The sequence below is a fragment of the Myotis daubentonii genome, chromosome 12 (assembly GCF_963259705.1).
Source record: "Myotis daubentonii chromosome 12, mMyoDau2.1, whole genome shotgun sequence".
NCBI lineage: Eukaryota > Metazoa > Chordata > Mammalia > Chiroptera > Vespertilionidae > Myotis > Myotis daubentonii.
The window spans coordinates 37684576-37696589 of NC_081851.1; the positions used below are offsets into that span (position 1 = coordinate 37684576).

General features: G+C 45.7%; 1 protein-coding gene across 1 annotated transcript in view; it reads left to right on the forward strand.

The window, feature by feature from the left end:
* The window catches only part of ADD2 (adducin 2), a 94105-nt gene that overhangs the window by 55495 nt on the left and 26596 nt on the right, over window positions 1-12014 (forward strand). Inside the window, exons 3-6 of the mRNA XM_059659496.1 lie at window positions 257-471; window positions 2089-2227; window positions 8794-8945; window positions 9390-9470. Coding sequence (XP_059515479.1) covers window positions 289-471; window positions 2089-2227; window positions 8794-8945; window positions 9390-9470 — 555 coding nt within the window. The 5' untranslated portion in view covers window positions 257-288. The remainder of the gene's footprint in view (window positions 1-256; window positions 472-2088; window positions 2228-8793; window positions 8946-9389; window positions 9471-12014) is intronic.

The following is a 12014-nucleotide window of genomic DNA, read 5'->3' on the forward strand; positions in this document are numbered from 1 at the left end:
GGACGGTGGCCATGTGAGGCTGGCGGGTTAGTCGGGGAGGGGCGGTGGACACCTGGGCGGGTGCCTTATTTTCACTTAGCCCAGTGATGCAGTAGCGCCGCCTAAGGATCGGCACTTGTCGGCGTGCCCTGCCCTTAACCCGCGGCCCCGCCTACAGCCTCCTGGAAATAGCCGCATCCCACTGTGAATTCTGCTTTAGGACCCGCGCGCCCCGGCTGGGAGCTCCAACCCGTCCTCCCTCTTCCCTTCTCCGCAGGGTGCCAGGGTGGATAGTGAACCCACAGGACAATGAGCGAGGAGCCCGCCCCCGAGGCCGCCTCCCCGCCGCCCCCGCAGGGGCAGCACTACTTCGACCGCTTCTCTGAGGACGACCCTGAGTACCTGCGCCTTCGCCACCGCGCGGCGGACCTGCGGCAGGACTTCAACCTGATGGAGCAGAAGAAGCGCGTGACCATGATCCTGCAGAGCCCGGTGCGTGGGGTCTGCCCCGGGCCGCCCCGCGGGCGGGCGAGGGGGTTGCGCTGATGCGTCTGGGTGGACCTGGAAGAGAATTCCTCTTTCACGCGCTCAGCGATTTCAGGCTGAGCTAGACCAGGGTGTTTGATTCTCTCTGGTCGCTGGTGGGTGGCCAAACCTGGCTTAGGTGTAGGTGGTTTGGATCGGTGCGTCTGAGAGACACCGATCCGTTTCCAGTGCCCCTTCTGAGCCTCCGTTTCCAGTCTTCCTCCCGAAAAGCTGTTAACAATGAACAAATGTGCGTAAACCGGAGCCCAGCAGAGGGCGCCACGTGGAAGACCTGAGACTCCCCTTCCCCAACAACAGAAAGGACTCACAGTTGGGGCAATAAGGCTGACCTGCCCGGGGCAAGGGTGAGGAGAGCCGCAAAGCCCCAGAGGGTGGGGGGGGGGCGGGGGGAGTCGATAATTCAGGGGATTATGGGACAGGGGCCCCGGAAGGGAGAGCAAGTGAAGGTCATCCCACCAGAGCTCCAGAGGAGGTCAGTTGGTGTCTGCCTGGCATGGACTCAGCTCATCCTTGAGGCAAGGACATAATGTGGGCCTAATGGACCACTGAAGTGGGAGGGGGCACACGCTCTTGGGCCGGGGGCGAGGAAGAGCATGGGAGTCTGAGGGCGGTAGAGCTGAGGGGTCCTCAGGAAACAGTGCATGGTCCCAAGGGCTGGGCAGCTCAGGGGTGGAGCTGGTATCTCCAGGTGCTTGCCGGATGGGCTCTGCCTCAGCCCCAAGGGAGCCAGGGCGTTGCATGGGCATGTGTGGCCCCAGCTGAGGGAACACAGTGAATGCTCAGGCCTCACAGAGGAGCACCGAGGGATGGCCTGCGGTCTTGGTGACAGGTGACACAGTGTTGGGGTGCCTGAAGGACTATGGCAGGTGCTAAAAGCACTGGGGCGGTGGAAAAACCCCAGAGTGTGACTAAGAGGGGTGGCAGGTGTGGGAGGAGAAGTGGCAGGTTTCGAGCCTGAGAGGGTGGGACTCTATTCCCAGGCAGGAGATGGGGATGGGAGGAGCTCAGGCTGCTTCTCCCCTTTTATAGTCACCAACACGCGTGTTCCCTGCTGCCACCTGGTGGACAGACATGCTTTGTTCATAGCCCGCGGGTTCTGAAAAGCCAGGCTGAGAGTGCTTGAGTGGGAAACCAGAAGTGGAGAACTCAGAAGTCATCAAATCCTTCTGAAACTGAGAGGCTCAAAAAATCCATAGGCACAGCTAATGGAAGATGGGCATGCTTTCTCATTCAGTTCTGCTTTTTAACATGTCTCAGTTACTAAATTGAAGTCCTGCCAACCTTGACTATCACTTAGACACAGGAAGTTACCTGGAATCGGAGTACTGCCCACAGGTCAAAGTGAGCAGGATCCATTCTCAGCATCTCCTTGTTGCCCCCCCAATAGCAGTTTGGGGAGGATCCTAAATCCCAGTGAAATTGCCCAATGTCTTCTGGGGCCCAGGAATCCCAAGTGTGGCCCCGGCCTTGCTGACCTGGGGTGGGGTGGGCACTTGGAAGAGGGTCCCATGGTCTCCTGCCTGAGATGCACTGGGGGACCAGCGCCCCTTGGCCTGCTTGTAGTCTTTCAGGGAGGAGCTGGAAGGCCTCATCCAGGAGCAGATGAAGAAGGGGAACAATTCCTCCAACATCTGGGCCCTGCGGCAGATCGCGGACTTCATGGCCAGCACCTCCCACGCAGTCTTCCCAACATCTTCCATGAGTATGTGGGGAGCAGGGGAGCTGCCAGGAGCAGCGGGTTGGGGAAGTGGGGTGGGGACGAGAGAAAGGAGCAGCAAGAGGCAGCTTGGTTGCCAGGCTACGGGGTGAGTGCTGCAGTTGCATTAGTAGACCTGGGGGAGCTGAGCAGCAGCCAGAGAGGTACGTACCTGGCTCTGCTTCTGCTGCTGCTGCAATATACAACCGTGTAGATGAATCTGATTACATCTGTGATTCTTTTCTTAAGATAAATCACTAGGAGTTGAATTTCTAGATTGAAGTATATGCATGTTTTATAGACTTTAATGCATAATGTCAAATTAGCCCGGAGAAAGAGGGAACCAATTTACATTCCCCGCAGCCATGCACTAGAGTGCCCATTTACTCCACTCTGATCCACAGCATGTATTACCGTTTGTTTCATCCTCATGATTTGGCAGATGATGAAAAATCCTTTATTTGTGTTTTAATGTGCAGTTACTAACGAAGTTGGATGTATTTTCATACACTTATTGGACATGATTTTCCTTTGGTAGTAAATTGATTGTCATACCCACCCTTTGCCAATTTTCCTACTCACATATTCTTATAGATTTTCAAATCTTTATAAAGTAAGATTGTTTCTCTATTAGCTGTCAAATACATTGCAGGTTTTTTTTCCCAGTGTCTTGCTTGCCTTTTAATTTTGTTTAAGATGTTTTTATCTTGTTGAGCGCTTTAATTTCCACATAGTTGAATCCATTGTTATTTTCCTCTGTTTTCTGCTTTTGATTGCATGCTTAGAAACACTTTCCTATGGTTTATCATTTAGTCAAGTACCCTTAATTACTTATTTGCCTTTTTTTTCCCCAACTATTTGTACCAGTTGATTCTTTAAAATAACTTTAAAAGTATTTGTCAAGTCTCCCCTTCACCTCAAAATTTTCTCTTGGGATGTTGATTGAATTACTTTAAATGGATAGATTAAATTGGTGGAGAATTTTTAAATTTATAATTTATGTTAGAATGTAAGTTCCACGGGGGAAAAGGTATTTGTATGTCTTATTCCCTAATATGTCCTAGAATATAGTATCCTGGACTTAGGTACATTTCTGAACATAGTAGGTGCTTAAAAAATATTTGCATGGCTCAGCCAATGTTGCTCAGTGGTTGAGCATCGACCTATGCAGCAAGAGGTCACCGGTTTGATTCCCAGTCAGGGAACATGCCAGGTTGCTGTCTCTATCCCCAGTAGGGAGCATGTAGGAGGCAGCTAATCGATGTTTCTCTCTCATCGATGTTTCTATCTCTCTCTCCCTCTCCTTTCCTCTCTCTCTAAAATCAATTTTAAAAACCCATAAAAAATATTTGCATGAATGAATTTTAAATTTTTTTCAGAAATGTTATATGTCTTCTATTTATTTACTTTTTCTTTAATGTGCATCAGAAAAGTTTAGGAATTATTTTCATATAGTTGCTATTAATTTCTTGTTAAGTTTATCCTGACAATTTTATGTAACTTTGTTATTTCAAAAGATTCTCCATTTAATTTTCTTTCTGTTTTTGCTGTAACCCAGGGGAATCATTGGAGATATATATATATTAGCCCCTTATCAAACTCTTAAATTTCAGTATCTTCTCATTCAATTCTTTTGGGTTTTGTATATAGAAAAATCACGTAATTTGCAAGTAATGGTTATTTTGCATCCTTCATGCCAACATCTACTCTTTGGTTTATATTTCCAGTTTTTCCATTGCATTGTTAGAACTCTCAGAACATGTTCAGTAATAGGTTAGAGAGTAAGCATCCTGGTCTTGTTTCAGACTTCAATGGAAATTCTTTTACCACAAGAGCTTGAGATGGTTGTTCTTTATTATGTTCAGGAAATATCTTTTTATTCTGGTTCGATAAGGTTTTTCTCAGCAATGGATGTAGAATTTTATAAACTGCATTTTGAGCATTTATTGATTTTCCTTTCCTTGAACTATTAATGAGATGAATTATATTAATAGATTTCTGTATATTGACCTCCTTTTTCACTCCTAAAATAAATCATTCCTGGTCTTGATATATTCTTTTTAAAAGACTCTTCTGGATTTGAGTCGCTGGAATTTTATCAAGGAGTTTTGCATCCATATTCATACATGAGATTAGTCAGCAGTTCGCTTTCTGGGCAATCTTTATTTTCTTTGCCCTAATGGAGATAGGAAGTCTCATTTTTTTGAATATTTATTATTCTATTGGAAAGCCATCTAAATCTGGAATATTTTATATATATATATATATATATATATATATATATATATATATATATATTTTATTGATTTTTTACAGAGAGGAAGGGAGAGAGAGATAGAGAGTTAGAAACATCGATGAGCGAGAAACATTGATCAGTTGCCTCCTGCACATCTCCTACTGGGGATGTGCCCGCAACCAAGGTACATGCCCTTGACCGGAATCGAACCTGGGACCTTTCAGTCCGCAGGCCGATGCTCTATCCACTGAGCCAAACCGGTTTCGGCTGGAATATTTTTTATAAACTTTTTTTTTTCTGTTTCATCTGTGGTTTTTAAAAAAATCTATTTGGCTGGTTCTTGAGTAAATTTTGGTCATATATTTTGTATAAAATAATCCATTTTGTGGAGCTTTTCAAAATTATTAGCGTGGTTTACAATATTATTTTTATCATTTAAAGTTTCTGTTGTGAATGAGATGACTCCCATTCTCATTCCTGGTGCTGTATATTAACACTTTCTCTTTATTGGCCAGTCCAGATATTGGTTTATTCATAGATCTTCTCATATAAGCCAATTCTTGGATTTCATATTGGTTCTACTAATTTTCTTGTTCCCAGTTTATTGCTTTTGTTTTTATATTCATTAATTCTTTTCCATAACTTTCTTTTAGTCTATTTTGTTGTTTATATTTTTTCTAGAGAAGAATAAAATGGGTGGTTTATTTTTATATTTAATCCAATAATAAAGATATTTAAGGCTATGAATTCTTTTTCTCTGAGTATAAGTTTGGTCTTATTCCATGAATTTTGTTACATTGTATTTCCTTTATTGCTAATTTCTAGGTAGGAGATTACTATTATAATTTTATTTTTATTCTAAGAGCTCTCTGGGAATGTATTTTCTCATTTTCAGATGGTTGAATTTGCATTCTTTTAAAGATTTGTTGATAATGTCTAATTTTATTGCATTATGTTTAGAAAATGTGGCCTATTTAATGTCTGTGTTGGGGATTTATTGGGATTTTATTTGTGGCCTAATAATATCACTTAAAAATGATATATGAGTATAGTCTCTATCTCTAGGGCATAGTATTTAGTCTATATCTTCATTTATTGTTTTTGATTTTGTAATAAATGAGAGTTGTGTTGCCTTCCACTATATTTGAATTTTGTTCATTGCTATTTGTTTATCTGATAGCTTTTGCGTTGGACATCTTGATGAAATGTTATTGAAGGCATGAGTGTTCTTTATAGCTATAGCCTCATTTTGGATTAAACCTTTAATCTATGTAAAATGACCTACAAAATAGCCCTCTGTCCAAAAGAATATTGTTTTCCCTTGACTTCTACTTTGATAATAATATTTTGACATCTCTTTAATTCTTGTTTATATTTGCCTGGGATACTTCTGATGATTCTTTTACTTTAACCAGTTTTATGTTACTTTATTTTAGTGTGGTGTTGGGTTTTTTTTGTAAACCTCCTATAGCATTGTCTTCTGGCATCTATTGCTATTGTAGAGAAATCTGAAACAACCTATTTTTGTTCTTTTGTAGGCAACCGGAAATTTTTTTCTAGATGTATGTGGATTTTCCCCTTACCTTGGTATTCCAGAAATGTTGTCAGGAAGCATATAATTGTAGGCTTCTTCTTCTTCTTCTTCTTCTTCTTCTTCTTCTTCTTCTTCTTCTTCTTCTTCTTCTTCTTCTTCTTCTTCTTCCTCCTCCTCCTCCTCCTCCTCCTCCTCCTCCTCCTCCTCCTCACTGGAGGATATTTTTCCCATTGATTTCCAGAGGGGGTGGAAGGGAGGGAGGAGGGGGGAAAAGAGAGAGAGAGAAACATCAATGTGAGAGAAACACATTGATTGGTTGCCTCCCACACATGCCCCTACTGGGGCTGGGGAGCCTGCAACTGAGGTATGTGCCCTGGACTGGGAATGGAACCCGAGATCCTTTGGTCCGCGGGAGAATGCTCTAACCACTGAACAAACTGGCCCAGGCTATTCTTCTTTTTATTGACTCCACCCCCTTCCAAAATACAGTAAATCTTTAATATATATATATATATATATATATATATATATATATATATATATATATGCTGTTTTCTAGTCCAGAAGTTTTCTATTAGATCAGTACTGATCATCTATATATGTCTCCCATATCCATCATATTTTCTCTCATCATTTTCATGTCTCTGTCCTTATACTCTTCCATTTGAAAGAGAAACCGGGCTGACCAGCATTCTTCTTGTCTGTCGGGAAGACAGTTGGATGACTGGAAATTTGATTAGTGTGCATCCAGGTGTCTGAGTCAGGGAATGCAGAGAAGGGAAATCGCAGTCACGAGTTCAAGCTCAAGAGGTTCTTTGTCCCACTCCATTTGCCTTAGAAGTTCTTTTCTTCCTTCCTTTCTTTCTTTCTTTCTTTCTTTCTTTCTTTCTTTCTTTCTTTCTTTCTTCCTTCCTTCCTTCCTTCCTTCCTTCCTTCCTTCCTTCCTTCCTTTCTTTCTTTCTTTCTTTCTTTCTTCCTTCATTTCTTCATTCTTTCTTTCTTTTTTTTTTTAATGCAGTAGTATGTCTTTTAGTCTTAGCTTTCAGGAGGTTTGGTGGGTTTTGCATCTTTTTTCTATGTTTTCTTAAGTAATTTGAATAAATGACTCCACTAGATCTGAGTCATAAACCTGGTGCGCAGCCATCCTAGCTTTTGTGAAGCTCGCCAGAATAAGCATTCTTTTCATTAAGACCCTGGAGGCAGAGGATGGGGACTCCTGTGGAGCCCTCTATTCCCTTCTCCTGCCCTCAAGACGTGGGTAGAATAATCTTCACAGACGGGGGCTGGGGCAGCCTCTGGTACAGGATGTGGAGGATGTGATAGGTGTGTTAACACCCATTCTGGCCTCCTCAGCATCAGTGGGACTCCATCATTATTTGTAAGAGAAGGACCCAAAGAACTCTGGATCTGAAGACCCTCCCCCAAATAATAGCCACCCCCCTCCCGGCTTTGTCTGGGGACCTTATCTTTTCCATATGCCTCCCTTCTTGCTGCCTGGGTGAAGCTAATGGGCAATTTCTTGTCAGGGTGGTGCACAGAGAGGAGGAAGGGATCCCAGACTGGTCCATTTGAATTAGGAATTGTTGACTTGGGAGTTTTTTTAATTGTTCTTCTTGCCTGTTGAACTGGATCTTCGGACCACTTCTGTCCCTGTCAGCTACTGGACACATGCCCTGGAGGTGTACCACCTTTTTGGGTGCATTTTCCTGACATGGGTGTTCGAGGCTTGCCGTGCTTGCTTTAGGTTGGGCCAATAACACTCAGTCCACCCTCATCTTCACACACCATCTCATTATTTCAGCTAATGGCAGCCTGGCCCAGGACACACATCGCACTGTGGAGTAGCGAGGCTTACAGAGATGGCAGAAGCTCCCAAAGAGCATTTTAATCCATTAAACTTTTAATGGGATGCCGGGAGAGGCAGCATGAGGAGGCTCCCAGCCAGATGTCATTTTAAGTCAGAACACTTTCCTGCTGATTCTCGTATCGGTTCCTGGACACTGGCAAATCGGAGTGCTGGGGCTCAGACACCCCCTTTTGCCTTCTTGAGGCCTGTAGGCAGCAGTCATCATGGTTAATGAGACAGGCTGGACCTCCACTCCTAGACCCTTTGGGTGCCCTGAGGACAAGACTATCAGACCCTCTAGGTCCATTTCCAAGTCCCGTTCACAGCCCCCAAAATTCCCAAAGAGAAACCATAAAGAACCAAAAGACACGCCCAGAGGGGAGCAGAGGAGGCCGGCTAAGGCCTGAAGCCCTTCGGCCAAACACAGCCACACTGACTTCCGGAAGTTTACGACTTAAGGAAAAGTTGAGGAATTTACTTCCTGGGTGACTTTGGTGTTCTATTTGCCGTGTTTCCAAATCAGAGAAAAAGTTATATTGCATAGTATAGTTAAAATAGTACAATAATAGCAAGTCTAAGGATTAGTAACTTCTTCATGAAAACTAACTGATGAAATATACCCATATTTGAACCCTGAAACTTATTCTTGCTTTGATTTAATGCCCATCTTTAGGATGTGTGGTAAGCTTGGCTTTCTGAGAACCCTTCATTCTGTGACCTTAAGCCTTGTCATGATTTTTTACCTAAAGCAATACAACTTTTACCCAAATAAGCAGAGACTTTTGGATTTTCTCACCTGGGTAAAGGTGAAAGAATGCTGACTTCCCTGCCTGTTGAAGTATCTCGTGCAGTTGCAGTGCCAGTGAGGATTTGGAAAGGACCAGGGCTAGGAAGGAGGGGCAGATGGGAGCCCCTGACCCTGCGAGCTACCGTGTCCTCACCCTCTCCCCGTGCAGACTTCTCCTTGATGACACCCATCAATGACCTCCACACAGCCGACCCCTTGAACCTGGCCAAGGGGGAGCGGCTCATGCGGTGCAAGATCAGCAGTGTCTACCGGCTTCTGGACCTCTATGGCTGGGCCCAGCTGAGTGACACTTACGTCACGGTGAGGAGAGGGTCTTGGAGTGGGGTGGGGCATTGTGTGTGGCCCCCAAAAAATCCAAAGGGAGAACTCCTGACTGTTGGCATGGACATGGCACTGCTGGTGGCCTTTGGCCAAAATGCTGAGCCCTTCCAAGGGTTCTAACCACTGTGGTCACCTGAAGTAACCTGGCCAATGGACATTTCTCTGGATGAAGAGCTAGGGACTCCTGGATCGTATTTCTAGGGCTATCCTTGACCATCAAGAGATTCTTCTTATAGCTCCATTTCTTTAGTTCCAAATAAAGACTAAGTTCTCTCATGGCTCGAGGTCGGGGGTGGGGAGATAAAGGTTCTTGAGAGGAAGATTTGGGTGTAGCAGATTCAGGGAAAGAGGGGATTCAAGCAGAATGTCATTGGAAATGACCCACTCCTTTCTTGCCCCTGAGAACATGTGTCTTTCCTCCAGATGAGAGTCAGCAAGGAGCAGGACCACTTCCTCATTAGCCCGAAGGGAGTTTCCTGCAGTGAAGTCACAGCATCCAGCCTGGTGAGTACAGTCCAGCGTCTCACTGCTCATTCCTATTGAAATGACAGCTCCTACAGTGATAGGTCATCTCCAATTTATCCACTGCTGTCCTGTCCCTCGTTAAGCTTACAATCTAGTGGGACAAGAAGACACATGGGCACCAAAACAAATGGAGTGCCCAGAGCATGATGCCACCACAAGACCAAATGTGAGGTGCAGGCAGCAAGTGCAATAGGAGGAAGAGCTGGGCCTGGTCCTCTGAGCCTGGGGTTGTACCATAAAGGCTGGGAGTAGGAAGGCCTTTCTGCCTGGGAGATACATTAGAATGGCAGCCAATGCTTTGTCCCAAAGCAGTGCAAGACCTGGCTAGTGCTGGTGCCATTAGAGACAGCTTCTGGGACCTCTTTCAGTTCTGCTCCTTTACGTGGGATAGGGAGAAACTTCCAGAAGCTGGTTTTAATCAAGAAAGATTTCTGGGTGTGAGAAGGAAAGCACTAGAAAGGACTGTCTTAGAAGCAGAAAAGGCCCCATGTTTCTAAGATACGTGGGCTACAGCTGATGTACCAGCTGGTGCACCTGGGGGAGGAGCATGCCACTCAGATGCCTCCAGGCTTGAGACACTCAGATGTTGAGTCCAGGTACTCAGTTTAAAGAGCACAAAGTTACAGAATATCTGGGCAGGACTGGGCCTCGAGGACTGCCAAGGCCACCTTACAGGCAGGAGAGAACTTTGGTGCCCAGTGAGGATAAGTGACTTGCACAGGCCACCCAAGGAGGCCATGGGAGAGCAGGCAGGGACTGTGAATACAAGGACGGCACAGGCTCTGTCTTTAAGGCATTCATGATTGAGTCAGGGGATGAGGGGAGGCAATCAGTGATTAAACTCCAACTGAAAAGCGCCCTGGGACGAAGGAAGCTTGGGGAGCCTCGGGAAGAGGCACCGGGCTCACTGGGTGCTGGAGGGGGGAGAGGTGGCAGAGGAGGAACTCCTGGGTTGAAATGGTGATGAGGGAATGGAGTCCTCAGGAGCTCACTATGGATAAGCAGACTAAGACCAGGGCAGCAGGGAAGGACTGGGCAGAGGGGACCATGGCCTCAGCAGGAGGGCGTCATGCACCAAGCCCAAGTGCATACCACATCCCAGTGCACTTGGAGGACAGGGGAGAGGCTGAGTCTGGAGGTAAGGCAGGGAAGGTGATAGGGACCCGGTGATAAATGGCACTGCAGGCCTCTTATGGCACTTCAGCGTTATTCTGCTGGGCAGGCAGAACCTCTCAAGCATTGTCAGCGGACGAGTGATGCAGTCAGGTTTCCATTGTATAAATTGCCCTCTGACAACTGTGTGGAGGCAAACTGTCATCACGACAACCAGTTGGGGCTGTGACAATCAGCCAGGAAGGAAATTTTGGTCCAGCAGCCTTCGTGGGCCTGGCAACCAGCTGGGGTTGAGTTTGAGCTGGTGGCATGTTCAGGAAAGAAGTCAGTTGACATTTGGTTTATCCCAGCTCAGAAGAGCTATGGCTTAGAGATACAGCTTTGAGAGTCATGGGCATGAGATGTTCAGGGTGAGTGTGTAGACTTAGTGCTGTTGTGTATGGTTGTACAGGTCATGCACTGCACAAGAGAGCCTGGCTGGTGGGAGGGGGAAGGGTGAAAACCAACCTGTGCTCCCCTGGGCTTGTGTTTCAAATTTGCTCAATGGAAGCCATCCACACACCAAGACCTGTGCCCCTGGTGCTGTCCTCAAGAGGGGGCTCTTCTCATTTGGACAAAGGCACTATATGGGATAGTGGCTATTATATTAGGCTGTAGATTCGTTTCTTTTAAATCCTCACCTGAGGATATGTTTTTATTGAGTTTAGAGAGAGAGGAAAGGAGAGAGAGAGAAAAACATCGATCGGTTGTCTCTCATACATGCCCCAATCAGAGCTCAAAGCCATAACCTAGGTATGTGCCCTGACTGGGAATCAAACCCACAACCTTTTGGTGTATGGGATGCTGCTGCAATCGACTGAGCCACCTGGCCAAGGCAAGGCTATAGAGGTTCTTAAAGTGACAACAGATCACACATCCAAGGCGAATATAAGGATTGCATGAGATCAGAGGGAACTCTGAGCAGGCCACACCTCTGAGGAAATGTGGGAGCTGGGCTGGAGAGAGGTACCTGAGATGGGAGTGTTGCTGCTACTTCCAGCGGTCAGCCGCTTTGAAGTCATGTTCATTCGTAGAACATGCATTTTGTAAGGGGATTGTTGAACACCTTCCTGATGGTTCTGCTTAAACAAATGATGTCAATAGCCTGTCCCTTCCCCACACGAGTCTGTCCCTTCCTTTGGTACCACCTTGTCTGCTGGGCCTTCTGGAATGGGATGGTGGGAAGTCTGTGGAATTGCCCGGTGTGCTGCATTCAGAATGTCATGGTGTTACAATTTCAAGGGCCAAAGCTGTTGTGATTTTTAGAAACTAAACTCTAGCTTGTTAATAACGCCAGGGCACACCTGTTGTTGAAGAATTAGGCTATGCCAGCTGCAGGGAGATTGCACCCTAGGGACCTCCGTCAGAGGG